The 13567-nt window shown below is 45.8% G+C and overlaps 1 protein-coding gene across 1 annotated transcript in view; it reads right to left on the bottom strand.

Annotated features, from left to right (window-relative positions):
* Positions 1-13567, bottom strand: part of FAM227A (family with sequence similarity 227 member A) — an 81212-nt gene that overhangs the window by 50338 nt on the left and 17307 nt on the right. The window contains exons 6-10 of the mRNA XM_046013197.1: positions 12950-13051; positions 12385-12489; positions 10299-10422; positions 4706-4810; positions 1366-1445 (exon numbers count right to left, since the gene is read on the bottom strand). Of these exons, the coding sequence (XP_045869153.1) occupies positions 1366-1445; positions 4706-4810; positions 10299-10422; positions 12385-12489; positions 12950-13051 (516 nt within the window). The remainder of the gene's footprint in view (positions 1-1365; positions 1446-4705; positions 4811-10298; positions 10423-12384; positions 12490-12949; positions 13052-13567) is intronic.

The following is a 13567-nucleotide window of genomic DNA, read 5'->3' as shown; positions in this document are numbered from 1 at the left end:
ATCGGGTTCTCTGCTCAGCAGCGAGCCTGCTTCCTCCTCTCTCTCTGCCCGCCTCTCTGTCTACTTGTGACCTCTGTCAAATGAATAAATAAAATCTTTAAAAAAAAAAAAAAAGAAAAGAAAAGACTGCAGGGATACTGGGGAGCCTGAGGGAGCCAGGAGCCTACTGCAATGGTGAAGGGGCTCCAACTGGACAGTGGGAAGGGGAGGGGAGAGGAGAGGAGAGGAGGGGTGGGGTGGGATGGGATTGGAGCTACCTAGGAGGGAACACCATAGGGCAGAACAGAGAGGGGCAAGCCGGTGTGAGAGTGATGTGGGAAACAAGGGCAGAAGAAAAATTAAATTCCCTGACAACAGCCCACTGACGAGTCCTTGAAACAGGCAGTGACCTTCCTCTAGGAACTCAGCTGCCTCAATGTTAATACTTTGGGAAGGGCAAAAGGCAATCTTAGCCCAACCTCCAGGATCCTGTGAGTCTACTTTAACATGTAAAAATTCCTTTGGAGGGGTGCCTGGGTGGCTCAGTGGGTTAAAGCCTCTGCCTTCAGCTCAGGTCATGATCCCAGGGTCCTGGGATCGAGCCCCACATTGGGCTCTCTGCTCTGCGGGAGCCTGCTTCCTCCTCTCTCTGCCTGCCTCTCTGCCTACTTGTGATCTCTCTCTTTCTGTCAAATAAATAAATAAAATCTTTAAAAAAAAAATTTCTTTGGAAACTTCCTTTGTCTCTGCTCCCCAAGATACATGTTGGCAATCATCCCCCAAGCCTAACACCCACTAAATATACATCTAAAGGGTCTCATGACTAAGGTTTTACTAGACACTAAAATGACCTTTTTTCAAGAGTAGGTAGCCCCCTCAAGGTCCTGGACACCTTGCTTCCAAAATTCCTTGGAGACTTATGCTCTCCCTAACTCCCTCCCAATTTGAAAATATATCGGGGGCCGCTCCTCATGACCCCTCTATCTGCCCACAGGTCATGTCCCTGTGCTTTAATAAAACCACCTTTTTGCACCAAAGACATCTCAAGAATTGTTTCAAAAGGAAGCCGGCAGCTTTGAATCCTAACATCTTTCCTACATCAGATAGGACAGCCAGGTGCGGGTTTATGGTGAGGAGTGATAGGAAAAGCTATGAAAACACTTTGAGCTGAGCCTACACTTAGAAACTGCTTCCACCCCCTTCACCCCCCAATCACTGCATTTCTGTGGTGACGCTCTGCTGTTCTACTCACTCGCACAGATCTAGAGGACCCCCAGGACCCCTCCCCAAGATGATGGACAGGGAGTGCAGAGATGTGGAACCAACTAGAAGTCATTGAAGCTTTGGGGGATGCAAGGGGTCTGGGTCTGTGCCCCTCTAACTCACCTTAGGGTAGGGAACTTTCTTGTACTGGATAGATGTCTGGGAGACATATCTCTTAGAAGTGGACAAAGAGAACTCTCTTTCTAGGGAAGAGAAAGACAAACGTGCTTCGGTCCCTTGTCCCAGACAGGACACTGCAGACCATGAGTTCTGACACAGCCCCCTCCCCGGAGGCCACAGCAACAGCAGGACAATGAACCTCAGGCAAACCAGAGCCCCTCAGTCATTCCTTCTGCTGTGTGACCTTGGGCAAGTTACCTAACCCCTCTGATCCCGTTAAAGGCTGGTGAACCAATTAAAGTAAACAATGTAAGCAGAGGCCAGTACCCAGGCTTCAAAAGAAAAACAAAAAACTCAAAATCCTGAAATATCAAAATGAATAAATGTTGGATTAAACACTTAAAAAAAGTAACAATCTATCAACCTGAGGGAGGGTCATTAAAGTTGGAGACAATTTACAGTTTACATTTTTTTTTTTTCACTTTGAAACTTCCGTGTGTTCATAGTGGTTCCTGGGCAAGCAGATGTATTGAGTGGGTCAGTAAATGCGAATCCTTGGAAAAGCAGCAGTGAAACTGCGGGGCTCTGAGGAAGTAGTTCTAGGAGCATTTTGCCACCCAGTAAGTACAGTCATGCTCTTCTCTGAGGACTGGCTTCCCTGTGCCCTGGGCTAGTGTTTTGCAAACTGGACAGCACTCAAAGACCATGGCGGGGGGCAGGGGCTGGGGGGGACGCCCATCCAGAGATGCTGACGCTGCCCATCCTTCTAGGCTCTGTCAGCACCCCTCCAGGGTCAAGAAGCTCACCACGGTGTGGACAGTACCGCCTCTCGGGAGGCCCCTCTGTCTGGCCGAGCGGCCTCACTTTCCCTAAGGGAGGGAGATGGAGGGGCAACTAGTCATTGGCCAGAGAGGCCACTGGCTAACAAGAGCAGGATGTGGTTTAGCCCTGTCGGACCTATTTTATATTTCTATTTTAGCCAGAGGCTTCCATTGAGGTTAAATAATAACTTTGTTGTTTAACCCTTCCCCCAGGGGACTTAAAAACAAGTCCTGGAAACCAGCTCCAGGTGTGGAGGCCAAGAAAAACAAGGCTGTACCCACCTGAGTGTAGCCCTGACATCAGTACAGCCATCTTGGCAAAGCAAAAGCCGGTACCTTGCACTGTCAGAGCGGGTAAGCATACGAATGGCTGTCCTGAAGGCCGGGAGGCCATTTTACTGAGCATCCGGAACAGGCCGATACTGGGTACGTGACTTGAGATGAGAGAAACTAGCTAAAACCTGGGAAAACAACTTAATCATATACCACCAGGGCGGTTAGGTGGTGGCGCCACAGGGACCAGATGTTAATAAAAACAAACAGTTAACTTGCAGAGATCACAAACCTGCAAGACAGGAGTCTCCCTCAGTTTACACATATCCTAGTGATTTACAACAAAGAAGCCATCTTCTCCATAGCCCAATTTCCAGAGACAAATAGCTCAGTTCCTTGAGGCCTAAGGTCACCCTCCCCACCATAAAACTGAAGGAGGCTGAGGCAGAGGGAAGGGTAAATAAAGTTAAATTTCTTCTAAACCTAAATCTCAACCGCCAGGGTGACGCCGGGGTGGCAAGAAGTTAAACAAAGTTAAACTGTCAAAGTGCGGCACAAGATATGTATGTAGCTCTGAAAAAGTGCCTTCAAAATGCTATATAAACCCTTGGCTTTGAGTGCTCGGGGTCCTTGCTGAAACCCGCTGCGCCGGGCAGATACTTGGACCCCAGCTAGCTGGAAATAAACCTCGCTGTGTGACTTGCATTATCGAGAGTGTTCTCTGTCTCATTGAGGGGTGGTCCACTCCGTACCGTAACAGCCCGTCTGGGCAAAATCCTGGCGCCCAGCACTATCAGGAAGCCCTGGGCACAGGAACCTCCCTGCACCTCAGATCCTGCTGTAAGATGAGGGTAACAGGCTCGCTCATTAACGTTCGGGCGGGGAGGACATAAAAGCACCCAAAAACGGAGTGACTGGGTGGCTCAGTGGGTTAAAGCCTCTGCCTTTGGCTCAGGTCATGATCTCAGGGTCCTGGGATCGAGCCCCCACATCGGGGCTTTCTGCTCAGCAGGGAGCCTGCTTCCTCCCTCTCCCTCTGCCTGACTCTCTGCCTACTTGTGATCTCTGTCTGTCAAATAAATAAATAAATAATCTTAAAAAAAAAAAAAAAGAAAAAGAAAACTTATTAAAAAAAAAAAACAAAAAAACCCAGAAACCGTGGCTGGAGCGATGAATGGAGTTTGGTGTGCAACAGCATTATTTTTCTCGTTAACCAGAGTACCGCCCTGTGCTCAGACTCGTTCTTTACAGTAGGGCTGTTTTCACCATATTTAAGAAAAAAATAATTTTCTTACTCCTATCTTCCACTTCCAAAGGGTCCTGGGCTGTTAAAGGACTTCATTAGTGGGATAGTGTCTGCCCCCTGGGTCCTACTGATCTATTAAAGATAGAGCTTCGGGGCATCCCTAGGGTGCCCCCATGAAAAGGGCAGACATCACCCCCCTGGAGGAAATATCCGCCTAACCCGGCATGGCGTCTTTCTGGCTCTGCAGTCCTGAGTTTGGATCCTGGCTTGGTCCCCCTTGGGCTGGTTACCTGTTAAGAGTCCTCTCCCGGCTGCCATGACCCATGCCTCTGGGTCTTCTCATGTGCTGTTCCCTTCACCTGGAACAGTATTTCTTCCCTTCACTTGCCTAAAATACACATCCTTCACATCTCAGCTTACGCGTGCCACGTACTGACCCTCTCGGGGCTGGACTGAGTAGCTCTCGCCATGCTGCCTCAGCACGATGCTGTCTGACTGGCCGCTGCGCCTAATCCACGGGACGCGGCTGTGTGGCCTAAATTTCTCACTAGACTGCGCCACCAGGCTGTGCATGCCTGGTGCACAGAGCCCTTTCCTCGTCTGTCCTGTCAATAAGAAAGGAGGCCTTCGGCCACTGACTTCTCTGAACTCTACTCTCCTTATCCATCAGATGGATTTAGTGTGTCCTTGAGTTGGTTGTTGTGAGGATTAAGTAAAAGAATAAGGAGGCCATCAAGGAGCCTGGCCCAGAGCAGACACCCAGTCCCTGGCATCTGTGGGTACAGTGCCAAGTCCCACCCCTGCATCCCAGCCGTGAAGCTGCGCTGAGTCTAACTATAATTTCTAACAAGAGCGTTTCAGTCATTTTTGTGGCTAGTGTGGGGGAGTGTGAGAGGGAACCCAGCCTGAGTACTTAAATACCAAGGCCCTACCCTGCCCCAGCTGGATGGCAGCTGGTGCGGCAGGGGCGCAGGGGGGCCTAGGTGCACGAGGGGTAGCTTACTCTTTAACAGTCTTCTCTGAAAAATTAATTTTTCTCTCCGGAATCTCTCTGGATCCAGTTCTGAATAGTTCCAGCTGTTGTAGCTCTGTAGGCAAGGGTAGATGCCTAAAGGAGTGAAGAATGAGCAGGAAAACCTCCATGAAGGAGAGAGGGGGCAGAAAGCTGAAGACAGAGCCCCACCCCCTGCCCCCTGCTGGTCCTGGGGCGGGGGAAGCTTCTAGCATTAGCCTTGCCCCACACTGGCCCTGTGGTCTTGGGGGAGTCACTTCCTCTGTGGGAGGCTTTGGTGCTTTCCTCTGGAAAAGAAATGGTGAGGTTCGCCCTACCCCACCCCCCCAACCCCCCAAGAGCATGGGTCTGATGACTGGATCACACCAGGACACGTGACCCTGTGCTGTACAGATGTGAAGGCATGGTCATCATTCCTTTTCCTGCTTATCTCCTCTGCTCTTGCTGAACTAGGAGCCCCCTGAGTGCAGAACCTGGATCTTACTCACTTTTTCCCTTCACGGGCTTAGCACTGGACCTAGCTCATGGTAGAGAGGAGCTTAGTATTTGCTCAACGTATTATCACATTTAGCTAACCGGAAATGGCTCTCCCTAAACATTTGATGGTGAAGTTAATGGGGTTAATGCTTTTCTTGTAAGCAAATCCTGTGTTTCAGAGTCTTGGCTTCTTGGAACCTGAACCCTCAGACATTAGAAGGACTCCACTGCCTCCCTCCTTTCTTTGGTTTAGAAAGGAAAAGACCAAGGATTGCTTGAGAAATCTTGAACTCTTATGCAAAGATGCTGTCTCCATTGGACAAAGAAAGTGGACAGGAAGTTTATTATTGGGGATGGATAAGGGGAAAGAGGTACAGCCTTGGCCAAAAAGGGAAATAAAAAAGGAGGAACAGAAAGAAAAGAGTCAGAGAATGCGAGGCAAGATGGCATAGTGGTTGGGGGCGCCTGGGTGGCTCAGTGGGTTAAAGCCTCTGCCTTGGCTCAGGTCATGATCTCCGGGTCCTGGGATCGGGCTGGCATTGGGCTCTCTGCTCAGCGGGGGACCTGCTCCCCCCCCCCACCCCGCTGCCTCCCTCTGTGTCTACTTGTGATCTCTCTCTTTCTGTCAAATAAATAAATAAAATCTTCAAAAAAAAAAAACCAAAAAGATGGCATAGTGGTCAAAGACCTAGCTGTGCAGTGGGACAGCCTGGATCTGAATTCCTGCTCCCCCATTTTTTGCTGCGGGATCTCATTGATTCTGCATATATTAAGAGGATCAAATTGGTATGTGTGTGTGTTGGGGGGGAAGACTTAGCTGGCCCCGGGCTGCTATCCTTGAAAATCTTGCTTGCGAGGTTGGCCGTTGGCCAGCATGGGCAAGTTGGCTGGTAAACTTTTCTTTACATGATACCATTTCCCCTAACTAGCTAGAAGAAGTGATACATTTCTAGAAGTGTACGACCTACCAAGACCGAATCATGAAGAAATATAAAATCTGAACAGACCAATAATGAGTTAGGAGGTGGAATCAGTGATCAAAAACCTCCCAAACAAAGAACAGCTCAGGACCAGATGGCTTTACAGGCAAATTCTACCAAATATTTAAGGAATGAACTCCAATCTTTCTCAAACTCTTGCAAAACACTGAACAGGAGGGAACACTTCCAAACTCATCTTACGAGGCCAGCTTTACCCTGATACTAAAGCTAGATAAGGACACTACAAGAAAAGAGAACTACAGGCCAGTATTCCCGGTGAATATAGACATTAAAATTCTCAAGACAATATTAGTGAACAGAATTCAAGATCACATTAGGAGGACTGTACACCATGATCAAGTGTGATTGAGCCCTGAGATGCAAAGATGGTTCAACATCCACAAATCAATCACTGTGATCCACCATATTAATAAAAGGAAAGATAAAAATCACCCGATCATCTCGGTAGATGCAGGAAAAGCCTTTGACACAATTCAACATCCTTTCATGATAAAAACTCTCAACATCTGGGTACAAAGGGAACATAATGTAATAAAGTTCACATAGAATAAGCCCACAGCTAATATCATACTCAATGATAAAAAGTGTTTCTTCTAAGACCAGGAATGAGACAAGGATATCCCCTCTCACCACCCAGAATAATTAGACCAAAAAAACCAAAACCAAACAAACAAAACAATAACAACAACAATAAAGAGGAAAAGAAAGGACAAAAAGAAAAAAAATGGCATCCAACTCAGAATGAAAGAAGTAAATTTGTCTCCGTTTGCCGATGACATGATCTTGCATATAGAAACACCTAGAGTCCACCAAAAAAAGTTAGAATTAATAAACAAATTCAGTACATTGTCACGATACAAAATCAATATATAAAAGTCAGTTGGGTTTCTACATTCTATACACTGACAATGAGCTATGTGAAAAAAAAGAAAACAACCCATTCACAATAACATCAAAAACAGTAAAATACTTAGGAGTAAATTTAACCAAGGAAGTGAAAAATCTATATGTTGAAAACTGTAAGACACCGATGAAAGAAACTGAAGAAGAAGACACAACTCAATGGACAGATATGCTGTGTCATGGATCAAAAGAATTAAAATTATGAAAATATCCAAACTACCCAAAGCCATCTATAAATTCAATGCAATCTCTATCAAAATTAAAAAAAAATTCCAATAATATTTTTCACAGTAGAGAAAAGCATCCTAGAATTTGTGTGGATCCACAAAAGACCCTGAACAGTTGAAACAATCTTGAAAGTAAGCAAAGCCGCAGACATCACACTCTCTGACTTTAAACTATATTACAAAGCTAAGAAATCAAAATAGTTCAGTCCTGGCATAAAAACAGACACATGGATCAATGAAACAGAGCTGAGTGCCCAGAGATAAAATGTGGTCAACTAAAATTTGATAAGGCGGCCAAGAATATACAATGTGGAAAGGACAGTCTCTTCAATAAATGGTGCTGGGAGCTAGTGATTCAATGTGAAGTATTTCATATGTGTTGTATATAATGTCCTTAATAAATCAATGTAACCCCCCCAAAAAAATGGTGCTGGGAGAAGAGGACAGCCATACGCCAATGAATGAAACTGAACCCCCTTTTTTTTTACACCACTTACAAAAATCAACTTGAAATGGATTAAGGACTTAAATGTGAGATCTGAAACCGTGAACTCCTGGGAGAAATTAAGAGAGGAAAAGCTCTCTGACATTGATCTTGGCAGTGACTTTTGGGTTACAACACCAAAAGCACCAGTAACAAAAGCAAAAAATCAACAAGTGGGACTACATCCAACTAAAAAGTTTCTGCACAGCAGAGGAAACAACAAAGTGAAAAAGCAACATTTGGAATGAAAGAAAACATTTGCAAACCATAAATCTGGTAAAGGGTTAACTATCCAAAGTGTATAATGAACTCATAGACTCAATAGCAAAAAACAAAACAAAACAAAACACATCATCTGATTAAAAAATGGGCAAAGGACCTGAACAGGAAATTTTCCAAAGAAGACATGGCCACCAGGTATGTGAAAAAGAAGTCGGCATCACTTATCAACAGGGAAATGCAAACCAAAACCACAAGGAGATGTCGTTCTCACATTTGTTATAATGGCTATTATCAAAAAGGCAAGAGATAGTAAGAGTGGGGAAGGATGTGGAGAAGAGGAACCCTGCGTAGGAATGTAAACTGGTACCGTCACTGTGGGAAACAGTAGGGAAGTTCCTCAAAAAATTAAAAATTGAACTACCGTATGATTCAGGAATCCCACTCCTGAGTATAGAAGTCCAGAGGAAATGAAATCCCCATCTCAGAGAGATCTCTGTACCGCCACGTTCACTGCAACATTAGTCCCAACAGCCAAGACAGAGAAACAACCTGGGTGTCCATCGATGGATGAATGGAGACAGACAGCAGTACAGCTATATGATGGAATATTATTCAGCCGTAACAAAAGAAGGAAAATCAGACTCTGCGACAGCATGGATGACCCTTGAGGGCGTTATGCTAAAGTGAAATAAGGCAGACAGAGAGGGACAGAGACTGTAGGATCTCACTTACAGGTGGAATCTGAAAAACCAAACTCAAAGAAGCAGAGAGATGAGTGGTGGTTGCCAGGGGCTGGGGCCAGAGAAAAGGAAGAGATGTTGGTCAAAGGGCATAAACTTCCAATTATGGGAGGAACCAGTTCCGGGTTCTAATGTACAAGCGTGATGACTATAGTTACTAATACCGTGTTGTAGGGACGCCTGGGTGGCTCAGCCGGTTAGGCATCTGCCTTTGGCTCAGGTCATGTTCCTGGGGTCCTGAGATCGAGCCCCACACCAGGCTCCCAGCTTGGCAGAGTGTCTGCTTGTCCTTCTGCTCCTTCCCTGCTCATGCTCACACTCATTCGCTCTCGCTCTCTCTCTCTCTCAAATAATAAAACTTAAATAAAATAAAAAAAAACACCGTGTTGTATTTTTGAGTGCTGCTACGAGAGGAGACCTTAAGTTTTCTTGCCATAACAACAAAACGGTAATTGTGTGTGAAGGATGTGTTCACTAACCTTATTATGGTTAACATTCCCCAACATGTACTTGCATCAAGTCATCACTTTGGGCATCTTAGACTTACACAACTGATATGTCAATTATAACACTATAGCTGGGGTGCAATTTTTTCCCTAACTGATCAGAATGGCTCACGGGGCCTAGACTATCTGCAGAACAATGAGGCTTCTGCAGAACACCTGGATTTCTGGCATTTTGGTATAGGATAGACAGATGTGTCTACATGACCGGCCCCCAGCATAGACCTTGGGTCATGTGTCTCTAGTAGGCTTCCCCAGGCAGAAACATCACACGCGCTGCTACATTTTGTTGCAGAGGGATGAGCGCGCACTGCCTAACTCCTCAGGGAAGGGAGAGAGCAGAAGGAAGCCTGCCCATGAATTCCTCCAGACTCTGTCTTTTCCCCTAAGAGTTACTATGACCTTAGCCGTGAATGTAACCACATGCTGAGACTTTAAGTTCTCCTAGCAAATCCTAATGTGGGAATGAACCTGGAGACCCCCAAACAGCAGGAAAGAAGTGCTGACTTAGGACAGTACTTAGTACACGGGAACTTCTTAATAGGTAGTAGGTGTTAATGACCTTAGAAAATAGCTCGGTCAAGGAGAGGGGAATAGGGAAAGTGAGTGACAAGTAGTTAAAAGCAAACATCAGCCTGGCACTGTGGCAGGGACTAGGGGACTACAGTTGGGCCACATGGGGTCACCTGGGAATGGGTGGGATCTTCCAACCAGCATCCTTTTGGGTTCCTGAGCTCTGGGTCCATTAGTCCACAGCACGTGGCTAACTATGCTCTGCTGAAACCTCCTTTCTGCAGATTACCGGGCACAAAGAGGGGGGCAGGAATGTCTCAGAACTGTCTTTTCGTGGAAGCTAGGAATTTGGTATTCCTGGAAGCTCTAACTGCACACCTTCCCTTCTTTGATGTCAGCAAGAGAAAGGGACAAGGGCCCCAGTGAAGGGTGTGATGGCAAACCACACCCCTAGGCTCAGGCAGGAGAGTGTTTCTGGTATCGCAACCCACCCCCCAAAGCAGCCCCCTCTTACCTGAAATCCACAGGCTCACTGTGTTACAGATGCTCGATTTGAATTCGTGCGTGTTGAACCAGGATTGAGGGAAGCAGCAACAGAAGCTGGTATACACGGCTTTACTCAGCAGCGATGGCAGCTTCTGTGGGTCGGGGGAGCGGGGAACAGAGCTCAGGCAACATCCTGGACATTTCTAGACCCAGAAAAGAGCTCCTGACTGCAGAAAGGATCATGATAAAACTCTCTACCTGATACCGCGCTGCCTTCCACCCATGGAGGGGGAGCAGTTTCCATCTGCTGCTGGCCCACATTTTGGTGGACTCTTCCCCTACCTGGGGACCACACCTCAACCTCATGAGAGGCTTGGCCAGGAACCTCCCCCTCCCCCAGCTCCTCTGCTCGCTGTCTGTGGCTCAGCGCGTTCTGCCACTCGGCCAAAGTGTAGCCCAGACCACAAGACATATTTGACCTGCCCATCTTGCTACCTCCCAGTGATATCAGGAAGTACTCTAACTGTACAACTACTGTTTTGTTTTGTTTTGTTTTCTATGCATAACTGGTACTGTTGTTCCTTCTTACCTACGGTTGGTCTCAAATGATACATTATATCTGGCCTTCTTAACCATGATCTCAAGTCAAACATTTGATCTCAAATTATACATTTCTATCTGGCCTTATTCATTTAACAATATAGTGTAAGCACTTCCTCGGGTTGTTATCAACTCTTTGGAATTTTTTTCCCCCAAGAATGACCTTCATAATATTGGGCTGATGGGCATATCAAAATTTACTTCGACATCCCCCATCAATGGCTGTTGTCTTGTTCCTAAGATTTTACAAGTTACGTGGACTCATTGTTTTTATTTGTTAAGCTATCCCTGTGTCTGGCACATAGCAGGCAGTCAAAAATCTGTGGAAAGCGCGTGTGAAAGTAGTTCTTCCAGAGTATTCGATGATGACCTCCAGAAGACGCAATCTTGAGAGTAATTACAGCAGCTATCATTCGCTGGGGGCTTACCAGGTGCTGGGTACTGTGTCGGGGGCCTTACAAACATCATCTCATTCAATCCTTAGGCCAGCTCTGGGACTGAGCCATCATTATGCCCATTTTATGGATGATGAAACTGAGGCACAGAAAATCCAAGTAACTTGGCAGGCGCACACTTCATTAGTATCAATTCACTTCTCACTCGGACTGTCGGAATGCCATTTCCCTAGATCTTTCACAACCCCAGCAACCACTCTTTTTAATCCATGCACTCTAGCAGGTAAAGAGGGGTATCAAATGATTATGGTTTTAATTTGTGTGTTTGACTGTTGTCAAGGGTGAACTCCCCCGCCTCATCTGTATTCCTTCCCTGGTGAATTTCTGGTTTATGCACTTTGTTAATTGGTCTGTGCAGTGTTGCACTTTTTTCTCACTGATATGTAGAAATTCTTTTTTTTTTTTTAAAGTGTTTATTTACTTAAGTAATCTCCACACCCAACGTGGGGCTCGAACTCACAACCCCGAGATCAAGAGCCGAATGCGCCTCTGACGGAGCCAGCTCGGGGCGCCAATTTGTTAAGAGTTCCTTTACACTGTGTGATGTATATGCCACGTGATTTCTGCGGTTTCTCCTTTGCCTTTTAAGTCCGACTGTGGTAATTTAAATAATTTATGTAGTTAAATCAGTCGTTGTGAATATATATATATATTCATAATTTTAAAATTACATACTTATTTAAATACTACAAAAATATTTAAAATAGAAAAGGAAGTCTCTCACAGCCCCATTCCCCAGAGATAACCATTGCTAAGAGTTTGGTACATATTTTTCCAGATTTTTTTTTTCTATTCATAGGCACACATACATATATACATACACATACACATTTTTAAACACAGAGTCTATAAATTGCTCTGCTTTTCACTTAAAATAAACGGTATATAGGTCTACTTTATTTACTGTCATGCTGCATTACGAGTAGGTGTATGGATGTCGCACGACTTACTACTTACTGCCTCGTGGGAAGAACGCTCAGGGCATTCTACTAGCATTAGAGATGCCGAGATATCTAGTGTGATTTTTTTTGTCCCCTCCAAACAGTGGTTGATGCTTACTTTTAAGAGCGCCTCTTCGTAGTGGGACTTGGATTCACACAATAAGAGAAAGGCGTAGTTTTGGGCTATCCGGTCAAACATTTTATTCTGAAACTCCTTGTTGGGCTACCAGGAAAAAAGTGGAGAAGAAATTACTAGAGTCCCTGGTCGAAACGGCCAATGGCTGAGATGCTGAAATATGCATTTCTCTCGTGTTTAGGAATATTATTCTTGAGATGTGATTTCTGAAACGGTACACTAATTTTTAGAGTATTTATGCGTAGAGGCCGATTGTTGAAGGAAGCGCCCAGACTCTGAGCTGGCAGGTCCTGACTCTGCTCCGGGCCCTGTGCTTGACCAGGCAAGTGACAGGGACCGGTTCCTGGTGCTCGGGGGCTACAGGAATTTGTACAGTGGCTGAAGCATAGGATGTATGGGTGAGGCCCGGGGGGAGGGGGCGTGGCAGATAGGGTTGCGGGGGTGCTCCCCAGAATCAGAGAGGCTCAGCCCATGTTAAAGAGGCTGGAGTTTGTTCTGCAGAAAAATAACTTAAGCAAGGGAGAGAAGCGATCATATTTGTATTTACCTGGTACCTCTCATGAAAGATCCACCAGAAGCTATCCAGCCATATGGCTCTTAGAGAAGGAGAAGATAGAAATTTCTCTAATTCTTTACCCGAACAGAAAGACTTGAAGAAAAAGAAAATTACATTATTATTGCTGTTTTTTTAAAGTTTTTTTTTATTTATTCATTTGACAGACAGAGATCACAAGTAGGCAGAGAGGCAGGCAGAGACAGAGAGGATGGGAAGCAGGCTCCCTGCCGAGCAGAGAGCCCGAGGCGGGGCTCCATCCCAGGACCCTGAGATCATGACCTGAGCCGAAGGCAGCGGCTTAACCCACGGAGCCCCCCAGGCGCCCCTATTGCTGTTGTTTTTGAAAAAAAACATTTTTCACGTGGAGTCACAGGCTGATTGATAACCTTCTCCATCCAAGACCCGCCTTTCCGCCTACCTTCCACAGCTTGTTACTATTAGTAATCACACCGTCTTCCCGCCAGTCATCTTTGGAATGAACTTAAAAACAAAACTTACCCTTTCCAGTGGGTGCCGACTATTAGCCTCTCCAGGTGTTTTTACATGCTCTCATTTAACCACTATGATAATCTCTATTTTACATATGAGGACACCGAGGACCCAGAGCTA

This window comes from Meles meles, chromosome 7 (genome assembly GCF_922984935.1).
Source record: "Meles meles chromosome 7, mMelMel3.1 paternal haplotype, whole genome shotgun sequence".
Lineage (NCBI taxonomy): Eukaryota > Metazoa > Chordata > Mammalia > Carnivora > Mustelidae > Meles > Meles meles.
Note: the sequence above shows the minus strand (reverse complement) of the source record. Positions and strands in the feature narration are given on the sequence as shown.